The sequence below is a fragment of the Populus alba genome, chromosome 17 (assembly GCF_005239225.2).
Source record: "Populus alba chromosome 17, ASM523922v2, whole genome shotgun sequence".
Taxonomy (NCBI): Eukaryota; Viridiplantae; Streptophyta; class Magnoliopsida; order Malpighiales; family Salicaceae; genus Populus; species Populus alba.
In genome coordinates this window covers 4999474-5021421 of record NC_133300.1, presented here as the reverse complement: position 1 = coordinate 5021421, position 21948 = coordinate 4999474, and the positions used below count along the sequence as shown (strand labels likewise).

The 21948-nt window shown below is 38.4% G+C and overlaps 2 protein-coding genes across 2 annotated transcripts in view; one reads left to right on the top strand and one right to left on the bottom strand.

The window, feature by feature from the left end:
• The first annotated feature begins 218 nt into the window (after positions 1-218).
• Positions 219-4876, top strand: LOC140954909 (probable disease resistance protein At5g43730). Its single transcript, XM_073405998.1, has 2 exons — positions 219-2405; positions 4742-4876. Exons 1-2 carry the CDS (start codon positions 300-302, stop codon positions 4742-4744), a joined length of 2109 nt encoding a protein of 702 aa, XP_073262099.1. The 5' UTR covers positions 219-299; the 3' UTR covers positions 4745-4876.
• Positions 4877-5504: 628 nt separating this feature from the next.
• LOC118052989 (LEAF RUST 10 DISEASE-RESISTANCE LOCUS RECEPTOR-LIKE PROTEIN KINASE-like 2.1) overlaps positions 5505-21948 on the bottom strand; it is a 52629-nt gene continuing 36185 nt past the window's right edge. Inside the window, exon 5 of the mRNA XM_073405525.1 lies at positions 5505-6044. Coding sequence (XP_073261626.1) covers positions 6037-6044 — 8 coding nt within the window. The 3' untranslated portion in view covers positions 5505-6036. The remainder of the gene's footprint in view (positions 6045-21948) is intronic.

The window sequence follows — 21948 nt, the reverse complement described above, 5'->3', positions numbered from 1 at the left end:
TCCACTCAAAATAACATAACTGAGCACCCTATTTATACATAAATTCAGAATACGAAAATCTACTGTTCCAGGTGTGAAGGCGGCTGTTGACCGGCGGTGTGAAGGCGGCTGGCGGCTGCGGCTGGTGGTTGGCGGCTGGTCGGTGGTCGGTGGCTGGTGGCTGGTTGCCTTCCTTGACTGGAACCTTCTGGATTGAGTTTAATTATTCAACAAGACGGCCCTCTTCTAAAAGGCCTGTACATAAGAAACGTAGGACTGGAAGTTATGTATTGCCAACAACAAAGCTAGTGGGCCAAGCTATGGAAAGAAACATGAATGATGTCTGGTCTTGGTTGTTGAATGATGAGGTCTCATGCATTGGCATTTATGGGATGGGGGGGGTGGGAAAGACAGCTTTGGCTACACATGTCTATAATCAGCTTCACGAGAAACTAGGCATGTTTCATCCTGTTCGTTGGATTACTATGTCACAAGATTTTAGCATTCATGCATTGCAGGGTCGCATTGCTGAGGTTTTGGACTTAAAACCTTTGGATGAAAATGATGCGATGGTGAGAACTGGGGAGCTGTTGACAGAGTTGAATGTGAAAAAAAAAGGTTTTTTAATTCTTGATAATTTGTGGGGTCATTTTCTTCCTGATCAAGTGGGAATACCTCTTAGAACAGACGGGTGGAAGTTGATTCTCACAACGAGATCACTGGAGATATGTCGAAAAATGGATTGCCAAAGGATAATCAAAGTGGAGCCTCTTTCCGAGGGTGAGGCTCGGGATCTGTTCATTGACAGATTAGGGCGTGGTGGTGCACTTTATCCTGAGATCGCAGAGTCTATTGTGAAGGAGTGTGATGGTTTGCCCCTTGGAATCATGACAATGGCTCGAAGCATGAAGGGAGTGTATGGTGAATATCGTTGGAGAGATGCATTGCTAGAACTGAGAAGATCAAAAGCTGGACCAAGTGACATGGAAACCGATGTATTTCGAGTGTTGGAATTTAGCTATGCCCAGTTGAAAAATTCAGCACTGCAAGAGTGCTTCTTACATATCACACTATTTCCAAAAGGCAAGATCATCTTGAGAGAGGACTTGATAGAGTATTTGATTGACGAGGGTATAGTCAATGAAATGGGGAGAAGGCATGGACGATTTGATAGGGGCCATACCATGCTTGATCAACTTGAAGATGCCAGCTTGTTAGAAGGTTCCAGGGACGATGAAGATTACAGATATGTCAAGATGCATGATTTGATTTGGGATATGGCTTGGAAAATATTGAACGAAAGTGGGGGGGCTATGGTTCAAGCAGGTGCACAGCTAACAGAATTACCCGGTGTAAGATTGTGGAGAGAGGATCTGTTAAGAGTTTCACTCATAGAAAATAGAATCGAGAATATTCCATCAGGCTTTTCACCAATGTGCCCCCGTCTCTCAACATTATTGTTATGCAGAAACTACAAATTGGATTTGGTTGAGGATTCTTTTTTCCAGCACCTCATCGGACTCAAGGTTCTTGATCTTTCCGACACAGATATAGAGAAGTTGCCGGATTCTATTTGTCATCTGACGAGTCTAACTGCATTGTTGCTGGGATGGTGTGCAAAGCTGAGTTATGTACCATCATTAGCAAAGCTTAAGGCATTGGAGAAGTTGGATCTCAGTTACACTGGACTTGAAGATTTGCCCGAGGGAATGGAAAGGCTGAAGGATCTCAGGTATCTTAATCTTGATGGAAGCGGGGTGCGTGTTTTACGGTCGGGTATTTTACCCAAACTCTCAAAATTACAGTTCCTCAAGCTTCATCAGAAATCTGAAGTTGTTCTCTCAATTAGAGGAGATGAAATTTCCAGATTATATCATTTGGAAACTTTGGAATGCAACTTCCGTGATCTAGACGATTTCGGATTTTTCCAATCTGGACGGAGATTTTCACAAATTGCATGCAAGGTTACTGTAGGACGACCTTCGTTCTCTTCACTTGAAGATCTTAATTATACAAGACCGAAGTCAAAGATAATTAAAGAGGCTTGGTTTTATGACCTCATGATTGACAATGCAACGTCTCTGTCCCTGTACTTCATTACAAAAGTAGTTTTTGTGAGTTGTCAAAACATGAGAAGCTTATGTCCATCATATGTATTTGGAGGGCTTGAGATTCTACACCTTGATGGTTTGATAATCTTAGAAACCCTTTTTGAAGTACAGGGACAGGGCTTGGGATTCTCCCCTTCAGAGCTAGGTTGTTCTGCTGTCTTTTTCAATCTCAGAGAGATGGTGATACATAAATGTCATGGGATGAAGGTGCTGCTCTCTCCTTGGTTGATACATAAGGAACCTTCAAAATCATGCTTGTTGGGCCGATTGGAAGTGATTGTAGTCGAAGATTGTTACAACATGCAGGAGATAATGGTAAGTGATGAGCATTCCTCTCCTTTTCGTAGTTTTGATAAATTGCGGGTTTTGGTATTGAAGAAATTACCAAATTTGAAAAGCATTTATCCTGCAAGACTTAAATGCGATTCTCTCGAGGAAATTACTGTGGGTGATTGCCCGCAGCTAACGAGGATCCCGATCGCTATTTCCCCTTCTCTTAAGAAAATTGAAGTAGATCCTGAAAGTTTGCTGAACACAGTGGACAATGTTTCATGATTTCTAGCCATATGCTATTATTCCGGGGATGAAATTAGGATTTTATGATTTCTAGGGATTGTTTTGTATTTTGATATTGAAACCTTTACCTCATAGTAAAGGTATGACGTCATCCTATTTAGGTAAGGAGTGATCGGGAGGGTGATAGAAATAAACGTTTCAGAATTTCAGCATCAACTTAACTTAAACATTTCATATTTATCCAGTGCTGATAATGTTTTTTCCAGTTGTAAAGCTTAGCTTTCTTCTCTTTTCTTTTCTTTTCTATTATTCATTTAGAAGATTTTTCTAGTTCTAAAAAAGCATCTCAGTGATATTATTCAATTATTTTGATTTACTAATATTAAAAATAAAATTAAAAAATATTGTTTGATTTATTTTCAATTAAAATTATTTAAAAAAGTATCTTTAATGCATACCAAACACAAATTAAGAAATGGACTAAGAAATGAACCCGAGACTAGACAAAGAACAGAGCAAGCACACCAGTCATTTGTTGAGAGAGGACGCTCTTCTAGAAAGGCCTGTACACAAGTGTTCCTGGACTAGAAGATACGTATTGGCAGCAGCGAAGCTAGTGGGCCAAGCGTTTGAAAGAAATATGAAGATGATGAAGTTTAAAAATTCAAGAATATAAAATAAAAAGATATTTGATGTTAGGGATAGTGGTTTATTAATATGTTAAAATATTTGGATTTTTTTTATATTCTAAAATAATTTAAATTCACCAAGAAGATCTTGGATGCCTGCAACAAAATAATTTTAATTGGGGGATTTAAATATCATCTGATAAAGTTAGTATTTTTTGAGAGAAATAAAATACAAGAATATTCTAAAATGATACTCTGAAAATATAAATCCAGTAGAAAATTAAAAATTGTAAACCTTTGTTATGAAGCTTTCAATATGTATTTATAACCTACAAATCTTATTCTTTTATAAAAAGAGCCCGCTGTATAATTATCTTGATAATATTTAATGAGAGATAAATATATCTTATTTGATAGGAATGTGGTGTATCTTTGAAAAACTTTTATACATCTAAAAAGATGTAGAAATATTAGAGTTTAAGACGTTAAATTTAGCTAAGCCTATAAAGACCAGGTTCTTTTCTGGGGTTAGATTCAAGGGAGGTTGGTCATTCCTTTAGACATGTCAAGGGAGGATAGTCATTATCTTGAATGTGTCTAACTGCCAGGTCTAAACATGCATGCCAGACCCACGCTACCTTGGGTCTTGCAAGCATGTCAGGCCCATGCTACCATTCATGTTATCTTAAACTTGACTGATTGTTGAGTTCAAACATCTTGGGTTTAACATGTGTGTCAAACCTATGCTATCCTAGACTTGACACATTATCAAGTCTAAGTGTCTAGGAGAATTGCTTTTTTAATCTAGCTCTACTAAGAGACAACTCAAAGTCCAAAATTTTTAAGAAAAATAAAACAAAACATACAATAATGCAAGAAATTTGAAACACCCTAGGAAAAATAACAAAATTTGCCCACACAAGAGCATCCAGGCTTGAAACCTAATTTTGGAAGATCAATCGGTGTAAAGACAATCGCTTCTTGTAGGAAAATTATCTTTTTAATCACTTGAAAAAATTTTAAGTTTGATTCAACGACTGGTTCTCTAGATAACTCATTTTTAAGAGATTAACATAGCCTGAAATAATCAAACCTTAGTTTAAGTTTAGGCTTGTCCTACTTAAACATAAAAATATCTGTTAGACCATCTAACTAGAAGATCAAATCCATACATGAATGCTCATAACCTTTTATTTCTAAAAGCCTGGCATATCTTTCTAACATCTGGAGGTACAGATTACAGTTTCACCTCAACTGATAACTACTCTACAAAACCAATCCGAATGAATTAAATGTTTTATAAACAGTTATTGTTTGAGTCGGATTTGAGTATAATTAAAAGAACCGATAATGAAAACTATACATATATACTGCTCTCCATTTGTGAACATACTGCTCTCAAGGACATCTACTCTAATGCTTTCTCTTTTCTTGGCCTATTTCTTTCTCTCCATCTGTGGATCGCGCTCTTTCTCATCGTTTGCAATGTTGGCGTGCTGTCCACAGTAAAAAAGGACAACCTCTTTTGGATGATGGATTGGCGTGGATGGATAGGATGATTGGGAGAGAGATTGTGCTTACTGAGGAGACCATGGTTCCTAGCATGCTTATGCCTGATGCACCTGAGACTGGATTGGGAACAGAGCCAGTAGGTCAAGCATTTGAAATGGTTATGAAAAACATCCCATCTTCATTGATGAGGGATGTTGATTCAAGTAGTGGTATAGAGAACATGACTTGGGAATTGATGCAGTCTGTTGCTGAGAGAGGAAGCTCTTCTAACAGGCCTGTAGATAATAGCGTGCCAAGTTCAAGCAATAACGAGGCAATTAATGCAGCTTCAACTCCTGTTCGGTGTTTAGAAATGGAACAAGAAGAACCTCCTCTTTTTTATGAGAGCCTAGGATGGATGGATATCTGGATCAGGGGGGAGACTGGGATTGTTGAGGAACCTAGAGCTCATGTTGTACTTATGCCAGATGAACCCGAGACTAGACAGAGAACAGAGAAAACATGTCAGGCATTTGAAATGATCTTGAATAACGTCTCATCCTCATCAACGAGGGATGTTTTGTTAAGAATTTATATAGAGAACATGACTTGAGAATTTACACGGTAAGCTAGTCTAAAAGGCCTGTACATAAGCGACGTAGGACTAAAAGATATGTATTCTCGACAACGAAGCTAGTGGGCCAAGCTATTGAAAGAAATATGAAGGATGTCTGGTCTTGGTTGTTGAGTGGTGAGGTCTCATGCATTGGCATTTACGGGATGGGAGGAGTGGGAAAGACAACTTTGGCATTTTTTTTCATGTTTGTTGGATTGCTATGTCACAAGAATTTAGCATTCACGCATTGCAGGATCTCATTGCCGAAGCTTTTGGTTTATGTCTTCCGAAAGGAAAAGATGTGATGAGTAGAGCTGGGGAGCTAAGGACAACATTGAGTGCGATACAAAACCATGTTATCATTCTTGATGATTTGTGGGATGATTTTCATCCTGAGAAAGTGGGAATATCTCGTAGAACAAATGTCATAATTTGAATAGCATTTATTCTGGAAGTCTTCTATGCAATTCTCTTGAGGAAATTACAGTGGGTGATTGCCCGCAGCTAACGAGGATCCCGTTCACTGTTTCCCATTCTCTTAAGAAAATTGAAGCAGATCCTGAAAGGTTGTTGAACACAGTTGAGCATTTTTGAAGACCTTGCCTCTTACCCACAAGAAGATGCATTTCACAGTTAGAAGCAGAGCTCCCTGGTGAAATGCCATGACCGGTAAGCAAGCTTCATTGTCTCCTCTCTACTTTTCTGCATCAAATTCACCCATCTGTTTCAATATTCATTTCACAGCACCCGTTATGGTCATGGTTTTCAATCCTGTTTTGTTGTGAATGGTTCTTCGTGGCTTATGCAAGATATGGTAATGTGCAAATGGTGACGCTAGATCGATTAACATTGACAAGAAGGCATTGTTGGTGGAAGAAAATGAAATTAAGCTCCTCTGTTCAGAATCATCCCTGTGATAGCAAATAAATCGCTATTTTCTATCTCCGAAGCTACTTGTAGTGGAAGGATTATTCTAGAGACTTGCCTTGGATTTGTTGTTACCATATATGTATACAATTAGGACTCTTAATATTAACTATCAAAGATTATCTTATCATAGACTCCTTGTATAGCAAAATAACCTTCTATGTAGACTCCTTGTATGGCAAAACAACTTGCAATGTATAAAAGGCTCCTTGCTGCCGAGTGCAGAGGGAGGGAGGCTAAAACGTTAATAAATTGATTAACTCTTTTGGTACTCTAGTTTTGAGCTTGAATATATTATCATGGTATCAGAGCCTCTTCCAAGTCCTTGCTCGCCTCTGTCTTGAATATTCCTTTGGCTTCTGCTGTTGTTGCCTTACTCATCTTGGACCCATCCTTTTCATATTACTCTCGGTGGAAATTGGAAATTGTGCAGGCGAGAGAGAAGGAGTGATTGTTGGATCTTTATTTCCAACTTTGTGTTATTCTTATTTTCTCTGCTGCTATTCTTGACAGTTCTTGGTTTCAAAATCTGCAAATCTGTCCTGCTTCTCTGGTGTTATTTTTGGCAGCTTCAGATCCTCTTTCTTTGGGGGTGTTCTCGGTAGTTTCAGAATCATTCTTCTTCGTTTCAGATATTGGGTTTGTAGTGCATCTCTTGGCTGTTTCAAATCTTGGTTTTCTGTTGTTATTCTAAGAGTTTCAGATCAATCTTTTTACTGCTATTCTCGGCAACTCTTGGCTTCAGAATCTGGTGTGTATCCCTCTTCCATTGCACTAATTCCCTGTCAGTTTCAGTTTCAAAATCTATTTCTTTTCAGCTTTATCATGTCTTCCGATAAACTAGACTTGTTCCATATCCGTCTTAATGGGAAAAATTATTCTGCTTGGGAGTTTCAATTTCAATTATTCGTCAAAGGGAAAGAACTATGGGGGCATATTAATGGGAGTAATCCTGCACCTACAGATGCCGATACTTTGTCTAAATGGGAAATCATGGATGCTCGGGTTATGACTTGGATTCTTAGCTCAATATAACCTCATCTTGTTCTCAATTTGAGGCCTTATAAAACTGCTGCTGCTATGTGGAATTATCTAAATAAGGTTTATAATCAGGATAACACAGCTCGGCATTTTCAATTAGAGTATGAGATGGCTAACTTCACGCAAGGGAGTCTCTCTATTGAGGAATACTTTTCTGGTTTTCAAAATCTTTGGGCTAATTATTCAGATATTGTTTATGCTAATGTTCCTGCTGCAGCTCTCTCTGCTGTTCAAGCAGTGCACGACACAAGCAAGAGAGATCAATTCTTGATGAAGCTCCGTTCTGATTTTGAAATTGCACGCTCTAATTTGATGAATCGTCATCCTATACCATCTTTAGATGCCTGTTTGAGTGAACTTCTTCGTGAGGAACAATGTATCGTAACTCAGGCAGCTATGGAACATAGGGCAAATGTTAGTGCACCTGTTTCTATGGCTTATGCAGCACAGGGGAGAAATAAAGGTAGAAATATGCGTGTTGTCCAATGCTTTAGTTGTAAAGGTTTTGGTCATATTGCTCGGGATTGTCCCAAGAAATTTTGCAACTACTGTAAGAAACATGGTCATATCATCTCTGCTTGTCCTATTCGACCTGAAAGGAAACAAGGAACTGCTTATCATGCCTCCATCGGTGCCTCTAATTCTGCTGCATTGCCTATTGCCTCACCTATTGTTCCTATTCCTACTCCTACGGGTTTAGCAAACCCGAATACACTCACTCCTGAAATGGTAGAACAAATGATCATTTTTGCTCTTTCTGCTCTTGGATTCTCAGGTAATCATAAACTTCTTTTTAAGCCATGGTATTTGGACTCTGGTGCCTCTAACCACATGACCAATACTACCGTTCCTCTTTCCAATGTCAAAAATTATGATGGAAATCTGAAAATTAGTACCGCTAATGGCAGTTCTCTGCCTATCAGTGCAGTTGGTGATCTTTCTCCTTCCTTCACTAATGTTTTTGTGTCTCCTGACCTCTCCACAAATCTTATTTCTGTTGGTCAATTGGTTGATAATAATTGTGATGTTCATTTTTTCCATTCTGGTTGTGTTGTACAGGATCAAGTGTCAGGGAAGATGATCGCGAAGGGGCCTAAAGTGGGACGACTCTTTCCTCTTCATATTTCTCATTCCACCAGTATTTCTAGTTTTCCTTTATTTTCCTTTGCATGTAATTTTATTGGTTTTGAAAATAAAAGATGGCATAAATGTTTAGGCCATCCAAACTCTGATGTACTTCGCACTTTGATTAATTCTGGATTATTGGGAAATAAAACATGCTCTTCTCTTGATCTTTCTTTTGATTGCACATCATGCAAACTTGGTAAAAGTAAAGTTTTACCTTTTCCTCATCATGCATCTCGTGCCTCCAAATGTTTTGATATTATTCATAGTGATGTTTGGGGGATTGCACCTGTTGTTTCTCATGCTCATTAAAAATACTTTGTTACTTTCATTGATGACTTTAGTCGTTTTACGTGGGTTTACTTCCTCCGAGCTAAAGCTGAAGTTTTTTCAGTTTTTAAGCGATTTCTTGCACTTCTTGAAACTCAATTTTCTGCCAGCATCAAAGTCTTGCGCTCTGATTCTGGTGGTGAATACATGTCTAATGAGTTTCAAGGCTTTCTTCAAAGTAAAGGAATCATCTCTCAGCGTTCTTGTCCTTCGACACCACAACAAAATGGTGTAGCTGAGAGAAAAAATCGTCACCTTCTTGATGTAGTAAGAACTCTTTTACTTGAATCATCTGTTCCTCCTCGTTTTTGGTGTGAAGCTCTTTCTACTTCAGTTCATTTGATTAATCGTTTACCTTCTCCTACATTAAATAATGTTTCCCCTTTCTTTAAGTTATTTGGTCATTCTCCTTTATATTCTGATCTTCGTACATTTGGTTGTGTTTGTTTTGTGCATCTCCCTGCTCATGAACGACATAAACTTATTGCTCAATCCGTTAAGTGTGTTTTTCTTGGTTATGCTATCCCTCAAAAGGGTTATGTTTGTTATGATCCTCATGCTTGTCGTATACGAGTTTCTAGGAATGTGATTTTCTTTGAAAATCAATATTTCTTTCCATCTCATGTTGAATTGCCATCTGCATCTTTACCTCTTTTACCTAGTTTTTCTGATTCCACAACAATGATGGAAAGGTTCACACCTGGTTTTGTTTATGAAAGACGTCGTCGACATGAGTCTGATCCCACTTCCCTTGTGCCCCCTTCCGATCTTGACCCGGTGCCTGATCCTGCTCCTATTTCTACCACTCTTCGTCGGTCTACTCGTCTTTCTCGACCCCCTGATTGGTATGGATTTTTCACTCCTGTCTCTCTTGTCACTACTTTATCCACTATTTCTATTCCCTCTTGTTACAAACAGGCCATGGAACATACATGTTGGAAAAATGCAATGCAAGCAGAACTTCAAGCACTTGAGGAGAATCATACTTGGGATATTGTTCCTTGTCCTCCTACAGTCAAACCTATTGGGAGTAAATGGGTCTTCTCTGTAAAACTACGTTCTGATGGGTCTTTAAAACGTTACAAAGCTCGCCTCGTAGCTCTGGGTAACAAGCAAGAATATGGGGTTGACTATGAGGAGACATTTTCTCCTGTTGCCAAAATGACCACGGTTCGAACCATCTTAGCTATTGCTGCTTCACAGTCATGGCAACTGCATCAAATGGATATGAAGAATGCCTTTCTTCATGGTGATCTCCAAGAAGAGATTTACATGAAGCTCCCCTTTGGTATGACTACTTCTTCTCCTCACAATGTCTGTAAATTGAGACGTTCTTTGTATGGGCTTAAACAGGCTCCCCGAGCTTGGTTTGAGAAGTTTCGCAGTGCAATTCTTTCATTCAGTTTTACACAAAGTCAGTATGATCCTTCTCTCTTCTTCCACACATCTGTGTCTGGTATAGTCCTTCTATTGGTTTATGTGGATGATATTATCATTACTGGCACTGACTGTGGTTTGATTACTAAGCTTCAACAGCAATTACATGTAACTTTTCATATGAAAAATCTTGGTCAGCTCACATACTTCTTAGGATTAGAAGTTCATCACCGACCCAATGGTATTTTCGTGAATCAGCATAAGTATATTCAAGATCTTATCACCTTGGCTAATATGGAGGACACTTCTTCTGTTGATACTCCTATGGAAGTAAATGTTAAATACAGAAAAGATGAGGGGGACTTGCTAGATGATCCTACTCTATATAGGAGCCTGGTTGGAAGTCTTATATACTTGACCACCACTCGACCTGATATATCATATGTTGTCCATCAGGTCAGTCAGTTTATGTCTTCTCCTCGGCATCTCCATCTTGCTGCAGTTCGACGCATCATTCGCTATCTTCGAGGCTCACCTAAACGTGGGTTGTTCTTCCCTACTGGCTCCTCTCTTCAACTTGTTGCCTATAGTGATGCTGATTGGACTGGATGTCCAGATACGCGTCGATCTACTACGGGTTGGTGTATGTTTTTAGGTAATGCCTTAACTTCTTGGAAATGTAAGAAACAAGATCGTGTTTCTAAATCATCCACTGAGGCTGAGTATCGTGCCATGTCTACTGCTTGTTCTGAAATTGTATGGCTGCGCGGTCTTCTCGAAGAGCTTGGGTTTCCTCAAGTCACTTCTACCCCACTTCATGCTGATAATACTAGTGCTATTCAGATTGCCACAAATCCTGTTTTCCATGAACGCACCAAACATATTGAGGTTGATTGTCATTCTATTCGCAACACCTTGGAAAATCAGGTGATATCTCTTCCTCACGTATCTTCTGATCTTCAAATAGCTGATGTCTTCACTAAAGCTATGACTCGACAGCGACATCAATTTCTTGTTGGCAAATTGTTGCTGGTTGACTTACCAACATCAATTTGAGGGGGAATGTTACCATATATGTATACAATTAGGACTCTTAATATTAACTATCAAAGATTATCTTATCATAGACTCCTTGTATAGCAAAATAACCTTCTATGTAGACTCCTTGTATGACAAAACAACTTGCAATGTATAAAAGGCTCCTTGCTGCCGAGTGCAGAGGGAGGGAGGCTAAAACGTTAATAAATTGATTAACTCTTTTGGTACTCTAGTTTTGAGCTTGAATATATTATCATTTGTGGTCTCCGAAACTACTTGTAGTGGCTACCTATAAATAGAGACTCGCCTTTTCATGCATCAACTTGTTAATTTGCAGCCAAAATATTACTCTGCTGGAGACAAATACGATAATTAATATGTAGAACATGTAATTAACAGTTATCATGGAGGATGTACCATCCTCGCTAATTACTGCTATGATTGCCAAAGAGAGTGGAAATCTGATTGTTAAACACAATACAGAACATATTTGTATGATGATTATATAGACCACACCGAAGAAACAAGCCGCAGCTTGAACTCTAAATTAGCTAAACACAAATTTGATAAAAGGAAGTATTGCAAATTATCATAATGTTTGCAGACTAAATCATCATAACCAAGTCCGAAAGCACCAATACAGAGCATTCCACATCATATCACTTAGTATGCATTTTCAACCAAACTGGTTGATTCGGTAGAATCCCCTGACAACGATGATGACTCTCCTTCAATGTTTGGTGGCGTCACATCTAGATTGAAGACAGGCTTAGGAGGCAATTGCAAGTTTTCCAAATCTCCTTCAAGCATCTCCACAACATTCTTCATTGTAGGCCGATCCATGGGTTTCATTTGTATACACCACAATCCAACCATAATCATCTTCTTGACGATCTTACGTTCTTCCTCCGTGGCATCATCTCCGATTTCTATGGCCTTTCCATCAGATACTTGGTCATGAACCCAATATGGCCAGTAGACTTGACTTGAATTTTCTGCCAATGCATTTACATTCTTCCTTTTGCCTGCCATTTCCAATACCAGCATTCCGAAGCTATAAACATCAGCTTTATAGGAGACACGTCCAATGTTTTTGTAGAACAATTCAGGAGCCATGTATCCTATGGTGCCCCTTGCTGCAGTAAGAGATGTGATGCTGCCATTCGTTGGGTACAACCTAGCGAGCCCGAAGTCAGAGACTTTTGGAGTTAAATTTTCGTCGAGAAGAATGTTGTGAGGCTTGATATCAAAATGAAGTATTTGCATGTCACAGCCTAAATGAAGATAGTCGATACCACGAGCCACTCCAAGGGAAATCTGATGCAGTTTTTGCCAGCTTAAAAAGATTGATCCTTCTCGAGAAAACAAGTGTCTATCAAGAGATCCATTAGGCATGAAATCATATACAAGAGCTCGCTTTGATCCTTCAGCGCAAAAACCAATTAGCCGCACCACGTTAGTATGGTGAATCCTTCCTATGGTAGCAACTTCATTTATGAAATCCTGTCCATTAGATTTTGATTTTCCCAACAATTTTACTGCTGCAAAACGTCCACTGCGAAGCTTTCCTTTGTAAACTGTACCAAAGCCTCCTTCACCCAATTTGTCCTTGAAACCTCTAGTAATCTTCTTGATATCTGAGTAGGAATACCTTACTGGCATAAGGTTATTCTGACCCTGTAGGAATTGTTCAACTGTATCGTATACTGATAAATGTCTCCTTCGCCATTTGTAGATCAAAAATATAATCACACATGGAGTCCCACAAACAACTTTTGGCCCATGAAGCAGTGCTGTGTAGGAAGTTTCCAGAAAACAATCAAGTTTTGTGATCTTATTTGTTGTCTCCACTAGAAATTTGTTGCGAAACTAAAGAAATGATGGAATCTCTTACCAAATAAAATGGATATATAGAAGAGGGAAGCTGCAGAAAATGGTGAACAAAATTACAATTACTATTCAAGAAACAACAATCCTTGTTTCACAAATATGTCGTTTGAAGAAACACTTAAGAATACACAAACAAGGTGAGATGCAGATAGAGAATTCGCACCTCCCACTTCGAAGAGTAGTCTTTCCCAGTAGCTTTCACCAACATCTGTCGAGAATTTAGGTTTAAAAAGAGTTCTAATGGTATACGCAACAGTAAATGCGAAAGAAAATAGATAAGAGCACACACAATTTAATTAATAATGTGACTTGAACTAATTAATGTGTATCCATGGTCAAGTTAAGATGAACCAAACGGTTCACTGTGTCAATCCTGAAATTGCAAAAGACCAATGAATCTGTCCAACTACCTTAAACCACATTATAGTCAGAATATTTTACAATATTAACATGAATGAATCTCATGATCAGTCCACTATAGTAGAATCCACAGGTAATGGATGCACAGAATTTGTACATGAACATCTGGGGACAGTGCAATATTGTGATAATGCGCAGAAAAAAATGAAAATTGAAAAGTAAGCCAGAGAAAATATATGAAACCACCTCAAATCACAAGTTATATATGGTCTTATGAATCAAAGTGATGCAACTTAATCATCAAGTGTTACATACAGCTGCTAATGCATTGACGACGGTCTGAGCTGTCGATGTAGCAACCCCTTGTGCAATTTTCACAGTAGATGTTGTACCATGAAAGCTCAAACCCGTATGCCAGGTCACTGTGTATTTCTTCAAAGGACTTGTATGTGTAGCTCTTCTTTGGAAGCAAAAATATTTTCTCTATGCTGCACAGTTCCATCAAATCCGAGGCTGTCATGCCCCCAAGAGCCACATAATTCGAATGACTCACAAGAGAAGAGTTGGAATAATTTCCTGATCCATACTTAAGGCCGTAGGGAGCCGTGTCCACATAAAGAGGAGAATTCACCGTATTTTCACAGCTCATGAAAATCATAGGCTGTGATAGTGGAGGTAAGAACCAGTGGCCCCAGTAGTACACGAAACTTTCACTCACTCCCGGCGGCACCTGCTTGTAGTTATACCATGTGTATGGATCTCCGTCACTGAAGTCATCAGGTGCCAAAGAATAACGAGGGATGGAGCAGGAATTATCATGTACACCAGCATCTACCACTCGGATTGTGAAGTTACCGTAGTCGATTGCCTGCACGTAGTATTTACCTGAATACAAATATAATACTGTAGCAATATTGTTCTCGCAAATCAGAGTATAATTATTGTTTCCGCAGCTTTGTGGATCAGTGTCTAGTCTGAAAGGGAAGCTTATGTTTTGGATATTGCCGCATGAAGAAGGAGCACAATGAGCAGTGAAGTTGCTAGAATGGCAAGTTTGGAAGACTAATAGCTGTAAAAGAAAAGCTATGTAGCAAGCAAAAAGGACGTTCATTCCTCTAAACATGGGGAAGGCTGAAGTGATACACAGTGTATACGCAATTTTGCATAAACTATTCTTCTTTTTTCCTTTTCTTTTTTCTCCAACAAAAACTATTGAATTTCGGAGTGGAAGCTACTGATAATGCAATGAAAGGTGAAGGAGAACACCCCTACCTGGTCGTCCTTTGAAATGTCAGAGTCATCGGATAGGAATAGTAGCAAAGCAGACAGTGAGTTATTGATCCAACATTCAACACTTCTTCACAGACGAAGATAATTTCCCACCTCCTTCGAAATGTCAGAATCATTAACTTTGAAAAGTAAAAAAAAAAAGTCATCAACTGTCAATACCACAAACAACGACATCCAGCGAGCCTGATATTTTTCATGGAGCATCTCATCAGAAACCAAAACACCCAATCCAGTCCAAATCCATGAGATATTCCAAGATATGCTTCCTTCGGTTGTAAGGGAAAGATAGTGAAAATATCGAAACTGATTTCTAGAAATTAGTTGAAGTGGTTGTCTAGTTGAGAAAGAGCAACCAAGTTAAAAAAGTTGAAGCGATCTTTTACATAATTCTAGTAATTTTACATAAATTACCAATAATTTTTATTGGTAATAATCACTCAATTTATTCATTTGCTTCATTCTTTTAACATTAATTAAATAAACAACATAAATCTTTAAGGAAAACTAATAATTACAAAAAAAAGGTGATGAATCACCTACCTTCTACTCGTGATGACATAGCTCCTCTTGTCTGATAACCAGCTCTAGACACAACTCCTAAATCAATCAAATGTCATTATATCCTTAGTTCATTAATATTTTTCTTACGTGCTGAAATGCAAAGCATGTAATATTTTTTAAAATTCCTTATGATAAAAAGTCATTCTCAAACATAACATCATCATTTCACATACAATCACATATTTGTTTATTTAATCGATGTTAAAAGAATGAAGCAAATGAATAAATTAAGTGATTATTACAAATGAAAATTATTGGTAATTTATGTGAAATTACCGGAATTATTGATTTGCTAACAAAAGAGGTTAGTTGGATGCTGGGTAATTCATATGGAATTATTGGATTGATTTTGGCAACAAAAATGGGTTACCCAAATTTCTTGGGTAATTAAGAGAATTACCCGGTTTATTAGTTAACCAAGAGGTTAACCGGATATGTGGTAATTTATATGGAATTACCAGATTGATTGGCTAACAAAAGTGGTTAGTTAGATGATGTGTAATTTAGATGGAATTATCGGATTTACTGGTAACCGAGGAAGAATAACCAAATTTGTGGGTAATTATATGAAAGTGTTAGAATTATTGGTAATCGAGATGAGTTCGCTGGATGTAAATTAATTGATTGAAGTTAGAAGTATTAAATTTTAAAAGTTAAGAGTAAAATAATTAATATATGACTAAGATATTGAGTAAATTAATTAATGTGGTTATTGTTGAAATACATACACCACGAGATGATGCAGATCGTTAGATGTAGGATTTTTTCTGTTTATGAATTATCATTTTAAAATGTAACATTTATATGTCTTTATTTTCTTTGAAAACCTTTGTGGTGTAAAAATCAAATAGAAGATGTGTAGGATGTAATGGAGGTATTATATATATGTATAGATGTTAGTATGGCTAAATCATTTTCAAAATGATAAGATAAGTTTATAATATAAAATGTAGAATACATTAGATGTTTTAAGACAATATGACTCTTAATCTTAATATTGTATTCATTTAGGCTTCGTTTGTTTGCTGGAAAGTAGTTTTTTTTTTTTAAAGTGAATTCCGGGAAAGTGAATTATTTTCTGATGTTTGGTAGTGTAATGGAAAATAAGTTGTAAAACATTTTCCAGTATTTGGTTATGTCATGAAAAATAAGATATAAATTAACTTATTAATGTTTTATTTTTCTCAAATTTATTAAAATAACGAGGAACAAATCTTACAAATTAAAAATTTGAATGAGAATGAAATTGAAAAAAAATATAATTTCATAAATTATCTCAAATAAAATAAATAATAATAAAAAATAATATAAATCAAAACTAAAAAATATAAAAATATAATATAATTTTTTAAAAAATTGTATTAACTCAGACTTTTAACCAAGCAACTCTATTGCCGCGTCTTATAAATATACAATTTTTCCCAATAACATCAAATAAAATGAATGGGTCCTCATGCGAAGTTTCGCGTAGGAGAGCTACAATCTCGTGTAACCTCCTCTAGTCTAATTACAAAAATATATATGGACCGTTTCGTTCACGGTATCTCGAGCAAGACAACAGGAAAGAGCCCTTTACTTTTCTTTCCTCCCTTCTCAACTGATAGCGAGTTGGCCAAGTAGACAAACAGGACTTAAATACTGCTTAAGAGGTTAAAGGACTTAAAAAATATTTGAAGACTCGCCCATCTAAGGACTTCATGAGTTTTCTGAAAGGCCAAAACTATATCAGCACATGCAGATAAAATCGTAGGAGGAGTGTGGAGATGATGAATTATTCATCAGAAATGGTTACGTTTTTGTTCTTCTTTTTCATTGTCTTCCTTGCAGGCCATGGAGCAAGCTTGAACTGCACAGGATCATGTGGAAACCGTGGCCCTGACATCCGATTTCCTTTCCGAATCAAGGACAAACAACCAGACCACTGCGGCTATCCTGGGTATGATCTGTTAGCGTGAGCTGTACAGTTTAGGAATTAATGTTAGCATGGGCTGTAGAATCCAATATAGGAATTATATTTCAATATTCTATAATTGTATATCTCCCGATATATATGGGATTAACGTAACTTACCTAGAAGGTTATCTTGGGAAGGGTTTCTCTATATAAGAGAACTTCTCTGTAACGTTTTGTTTTCAATAAGAAAAAGAGAAATACAGGGCGGCTGCTTTCTGAATTATCATGGTATCAGAGCAACGTTCCGTTCTTTGTTTCTTGAAGATCTGACAAACAGCCTAAGGAGAATAAAGCATGGACACACCAATCGACTTGATTGAACGAGAGCAGCCGAATACAGCTACAACTGATCTTGACAACCTCACGACGAGGATGACTCAAATTGTAACCCAGAACCAGACCCAGACCCCATCAGTAATCTACGATACTGGTGCTGTACCGATTGGTATCAAACTTGATGGTACCAACTATGCATTATGGTCCCAAATTGTGGAGATGTATATCTCAGGAAAAGATAAGTTGGGATACATAAACGGTGACCTTTCACAACCAGAACCGAATGATCCCCACTTCAGAAGATGGAGAACATAAAACTCTATTGTGAAGGGATGGCTTATTAACTCAATGGAGCCGTCTCTTATAGGAAACTTTATCCGATTTTCCACGGCCAAACAGGTATGGGACTCGATTGCCACTACTTACTTTGATGGATCCGATACTTCTCAGGTGTATGATTTGAAGCGACGAGTAACACGAATGAAACAATCAGGAGAGTCCATTGAAACATACTACAATTGCCTCCAAGGTTTGTGGAGGGAAATTGATTTCCGTAGACCAAATCCTATGGAATGTGTTGTTGATATCCAAAAGTATAATGGTTTGCTTCAAGAGGATCGAGTGTATACTTTTTTGGATGGACTAGATGATAGGCTGGACAATATACGCAGTGATGTACTCCAATTGAAACCCTTCCCAACGGTTGAACAAGCTTATGCATATGTTCGAAGGGAAGCTATTAGACAGACAGTTATGCTCACCAGTAATGGAAATTCTACTGCTGCAGCAATGGTTTCTAAAGGAGGGAAAGCCTACTTACCTCGACAGCCAACACTCCAAATAACCAGATCAGGGATGTCTTCATCAGGAGGGCGCAACACCTATCACCTAGCAAAGACTAAAGGACAGGTGGAGAGTGAAAGCAATGGCTGTTCTCATTGTGGAAACATGAAGCATACAAGGGACACTTGCTTCAAACTGCATGGCTATCCTGAATGGTGGAATGAATTAAAAACACGGAAGCAAAAGGCTGGTGCTGGAGACATGGGACAAGCATCTTTGGCAGACACTAAGGCACAATTATCATTAGCTCCACTTGTAGAATCTGGAGACGATGCCATAATTATGCCTAAGGATCAAGGTAATACAGGAACTAAAACTGATTGGATAATGGACTCTGGTGCAACGGATCACATGACTTTTTGTTCAGGAGACTTTGCGAATACTACAGAACCAAGGCGAATCGGTATAACCAATGCCAATGGGGTTGTCTACCCTGTCACAGGAGCTGGAACAGTGCACATATCACCCTCCATATCATTAAACAATACTTTATTAGTGCCTTCTCTATCAAATAAATTGTTATCTGTGAGCCAAGTTACTGAAGACCTAAACTGTGTAGCACTAATGTATCCAAAATTTTGCCTTTTTCAGGATATTCTCACGGAGGAGATCATTGGGCGTGGTACTAAAAGAGAGGGGTTATACTACATGGATGACTTCAGTTCTGGCAGAGTCAACACCGTGAGTCGATCTTCGCTTACAAAAGAAAACCAGATTTGGCTATGGCATTATCGATTGGGACATCCATCTTTTAGCTACATGAAGTATTTATTTCCGAAATTGTTTTTGAATTTGAATTATTCAGACTTTAAATGTGAAACTTGCATCCTTACCAAGAGTCATCGTGTATCCTTTCCGATTAACTTGAATAAAAGTGATACTCCTTTTGCCTTGGTTCACTCTGATGTTTGGGGACCATCTCCCATTACCACTGTCTCTGGCATACGTTGGTTTGTTACTTTCGTGGATGATTGCACTAGGATGACATGGCTCTATTTACTGAAGCGCAAAGATGAAGTTTTTGATGTGTTTCGTATGTTTCACGCTATGGTTCATAATCAATTTTCAGCCAACATCCGGATTCTTCGATCGGACAATGGGGGAGAATATGTGAATAATAATTTTTCAGCATTTTTCCACAGGAACGGTATTCTCCATGAATTATCCTGTAGTCATACTCCACAACAAAATGGAGTGGCAGAACGGAAAAACCGACATATTCTGGAAACTGCACGGGCATTATTATTTGGAGCACAGGTACCTAGTAGACATTGGGATGATAGTGTTACCACTGCTGTCTATTTATTGAATCGAATGCCTTCAAAAACCTTGGACTTCAAGACTCCTCTACAGGTTTTGTCACGACATGTTACTCTACCATCTATACTGTTACTTCCACCACGTGTGTTCGGCTGCGTGACATTTGTTCACATACATAAACATCAACGAACAAAACTTGAACCATGTGTTGTTCGCTGTATGTTTCTTGGGTATGGCTTGAATAAGAAGGGATTCCGCTGCTATGATCCTAAAACCAAACGACTCTATACTACAATGGATGTTACTTTTCTAGAGTCTGAATATTTCTACTCACCCACGGCATCAACTTCTCCTCTCCAGGGGGAGACATGGGATGAAGAGAAGAAGTGGTGGACAACTGAAGCTGTTGAGAATATGGTCACGGTTCCAACTCCAGATGAGAATATGGTCACGGTTTCAACCCCAGCTGAGACTGAAGATGTTGAGAAATTGGTCACGGTTCCAGCTCCAGCTGAAGATGTTGCAGTAACAGAGTGCATTAAAACCCCCTCTCTTCAAGTACCCGACAATGACACTCCTTTGCATGAGGATATTCCTGAGGTAATTTCTCCTACACCATCCACCAGTAATATTTTGGATTCTTCCGCTAGCTATCACTTACCTTTCAGGCAGAACAGAGGCAAGCCTCCAGCCCGATACTCACCAGATATTGCAGGAAAACAATCAAAGTACCCCGTCTCAAATTATGTATCCACACAAAGACTACCTATGCCTCTCAAGGCCTTTGCATACAAGTTGTCCTCCTGCCCTGTCCCCTATGGAATTCATGAAGCATTAGCAGATCCCAAATGGTCCCAAGCAATCCAAGAAGAAATGGCAGCCTTAGAAAAGAATAGAACGTGGGACATTGTCACGTTACCACCAGGGAAGAAAATTGTTGGGTGTAAGTGGGTATTCTCCACAAAATATAAAGCAGATGGATCCATTGAGCGACACAAGGCAAGATTGGTAGCGAAGGGATACACACAGACTTATGGGATAGATTATCAGGAGACGTTTTCTCCAGTAGCAAAATTGAACACAATCAGAGTTTTGCTATCCTTGGCTGCAAATTTAGATTGGCCATTACACCAATTTGACGTCAAAAATGCCTTCCTTCATGGAGACCTTGAGGAGGAAGTGTATATGGATATCCCACCAGGATATATTTCAACCACACCTGGAACTGTCTGCAGATTACAACGGGCTTTATATGGATTAAAGCAGTCACCACGTGCATGGTTTGGTCGATTTAGCATGGCTATGAGAAAGTATGGTTTTCAACAAAGCAACTCAGATCATACCCTCTTCCTGAAGAAGCAACGAGGAAAGGTAACTATCTTGATAATTTATGTAGATGATATGATCATTACAGGAGATGATGAAGAAGAAATTAAAAGATTGCAAGAGCAGCTATTTACCGAATTTGAAATGAAGAACTTAGGTGGACTTAAGTACTTCTTAGGGATTGAAGTGGCGAGATCAAGGCGGGGAATTTTTCTATCACAAAGAAAGTATGTATTGGACCTACTGACTGAAGTAGGAATGCTTGACTGCAAACCAGCAGACACTCCAACCATTCAGAATCAAAAACTTGAAGTGTATCCTGATCAGGAACCAGCTGATAAATACAGGTATCAACGATTGGTAGGTAAACTGATTTACTTATCTCATACTTGTCCAGATATTTCTTACGCTGTCAGCCTAGTTAGCCAATTCATGCATTGTCCTAGCAAGGATCACATGGATGCAGTTAGTCGAATACTTCAGTACCTAAAATCAGCTCCAGGAAGAGGACTTATGTTCTCGAAGAATAGTCATTTGGGTATTGAAGGTTACACAGATGCTGACTGGGCAGGAAATGTGTTTGATAGAAAATCTACATCTGGCTACTTCACTTTCGTTGGTGGTAACTTGGTTACATGGAGGAGTAAAAAGCAGAAAGTAGTAGCTTTGTCGAGCGCTGAGGCTGAGTTCAGAGGAATGGCTAAAGGCCTTTGCGAACTTCTTTGGATTAGAAGACTACTCTCTGAAATTGGTTTCACTCCTAAGTCAGGAATGAACCTGTACTGCGATAATAAAGCTGCAATTGCCATTTCTCAAAATCCAATTCAGCATGACCGGACGAAGCATATCGAGATAGACCGACATTTCATTAAACAGAATCTTGAAGAAGGAGTGATTTGCTTTCCTTTTGTCAGATCAGAAGACCAACTTGCTGATATGCTCACAAAGGTTGTTTCCAATAAAAACTTTTGTGACTCACTTAACAAGTTGGGCATCGAAGATATCTTCG

Excerpts from the sequence above, each read along its gene's own strand:
- LOC140954909 (XM_073405998.1), top strand. The coding sequence starts at position 300 with ATGGAAAGAAACATGAATGATGTCTGGTCTTGGTTGTTGAATGATGAG.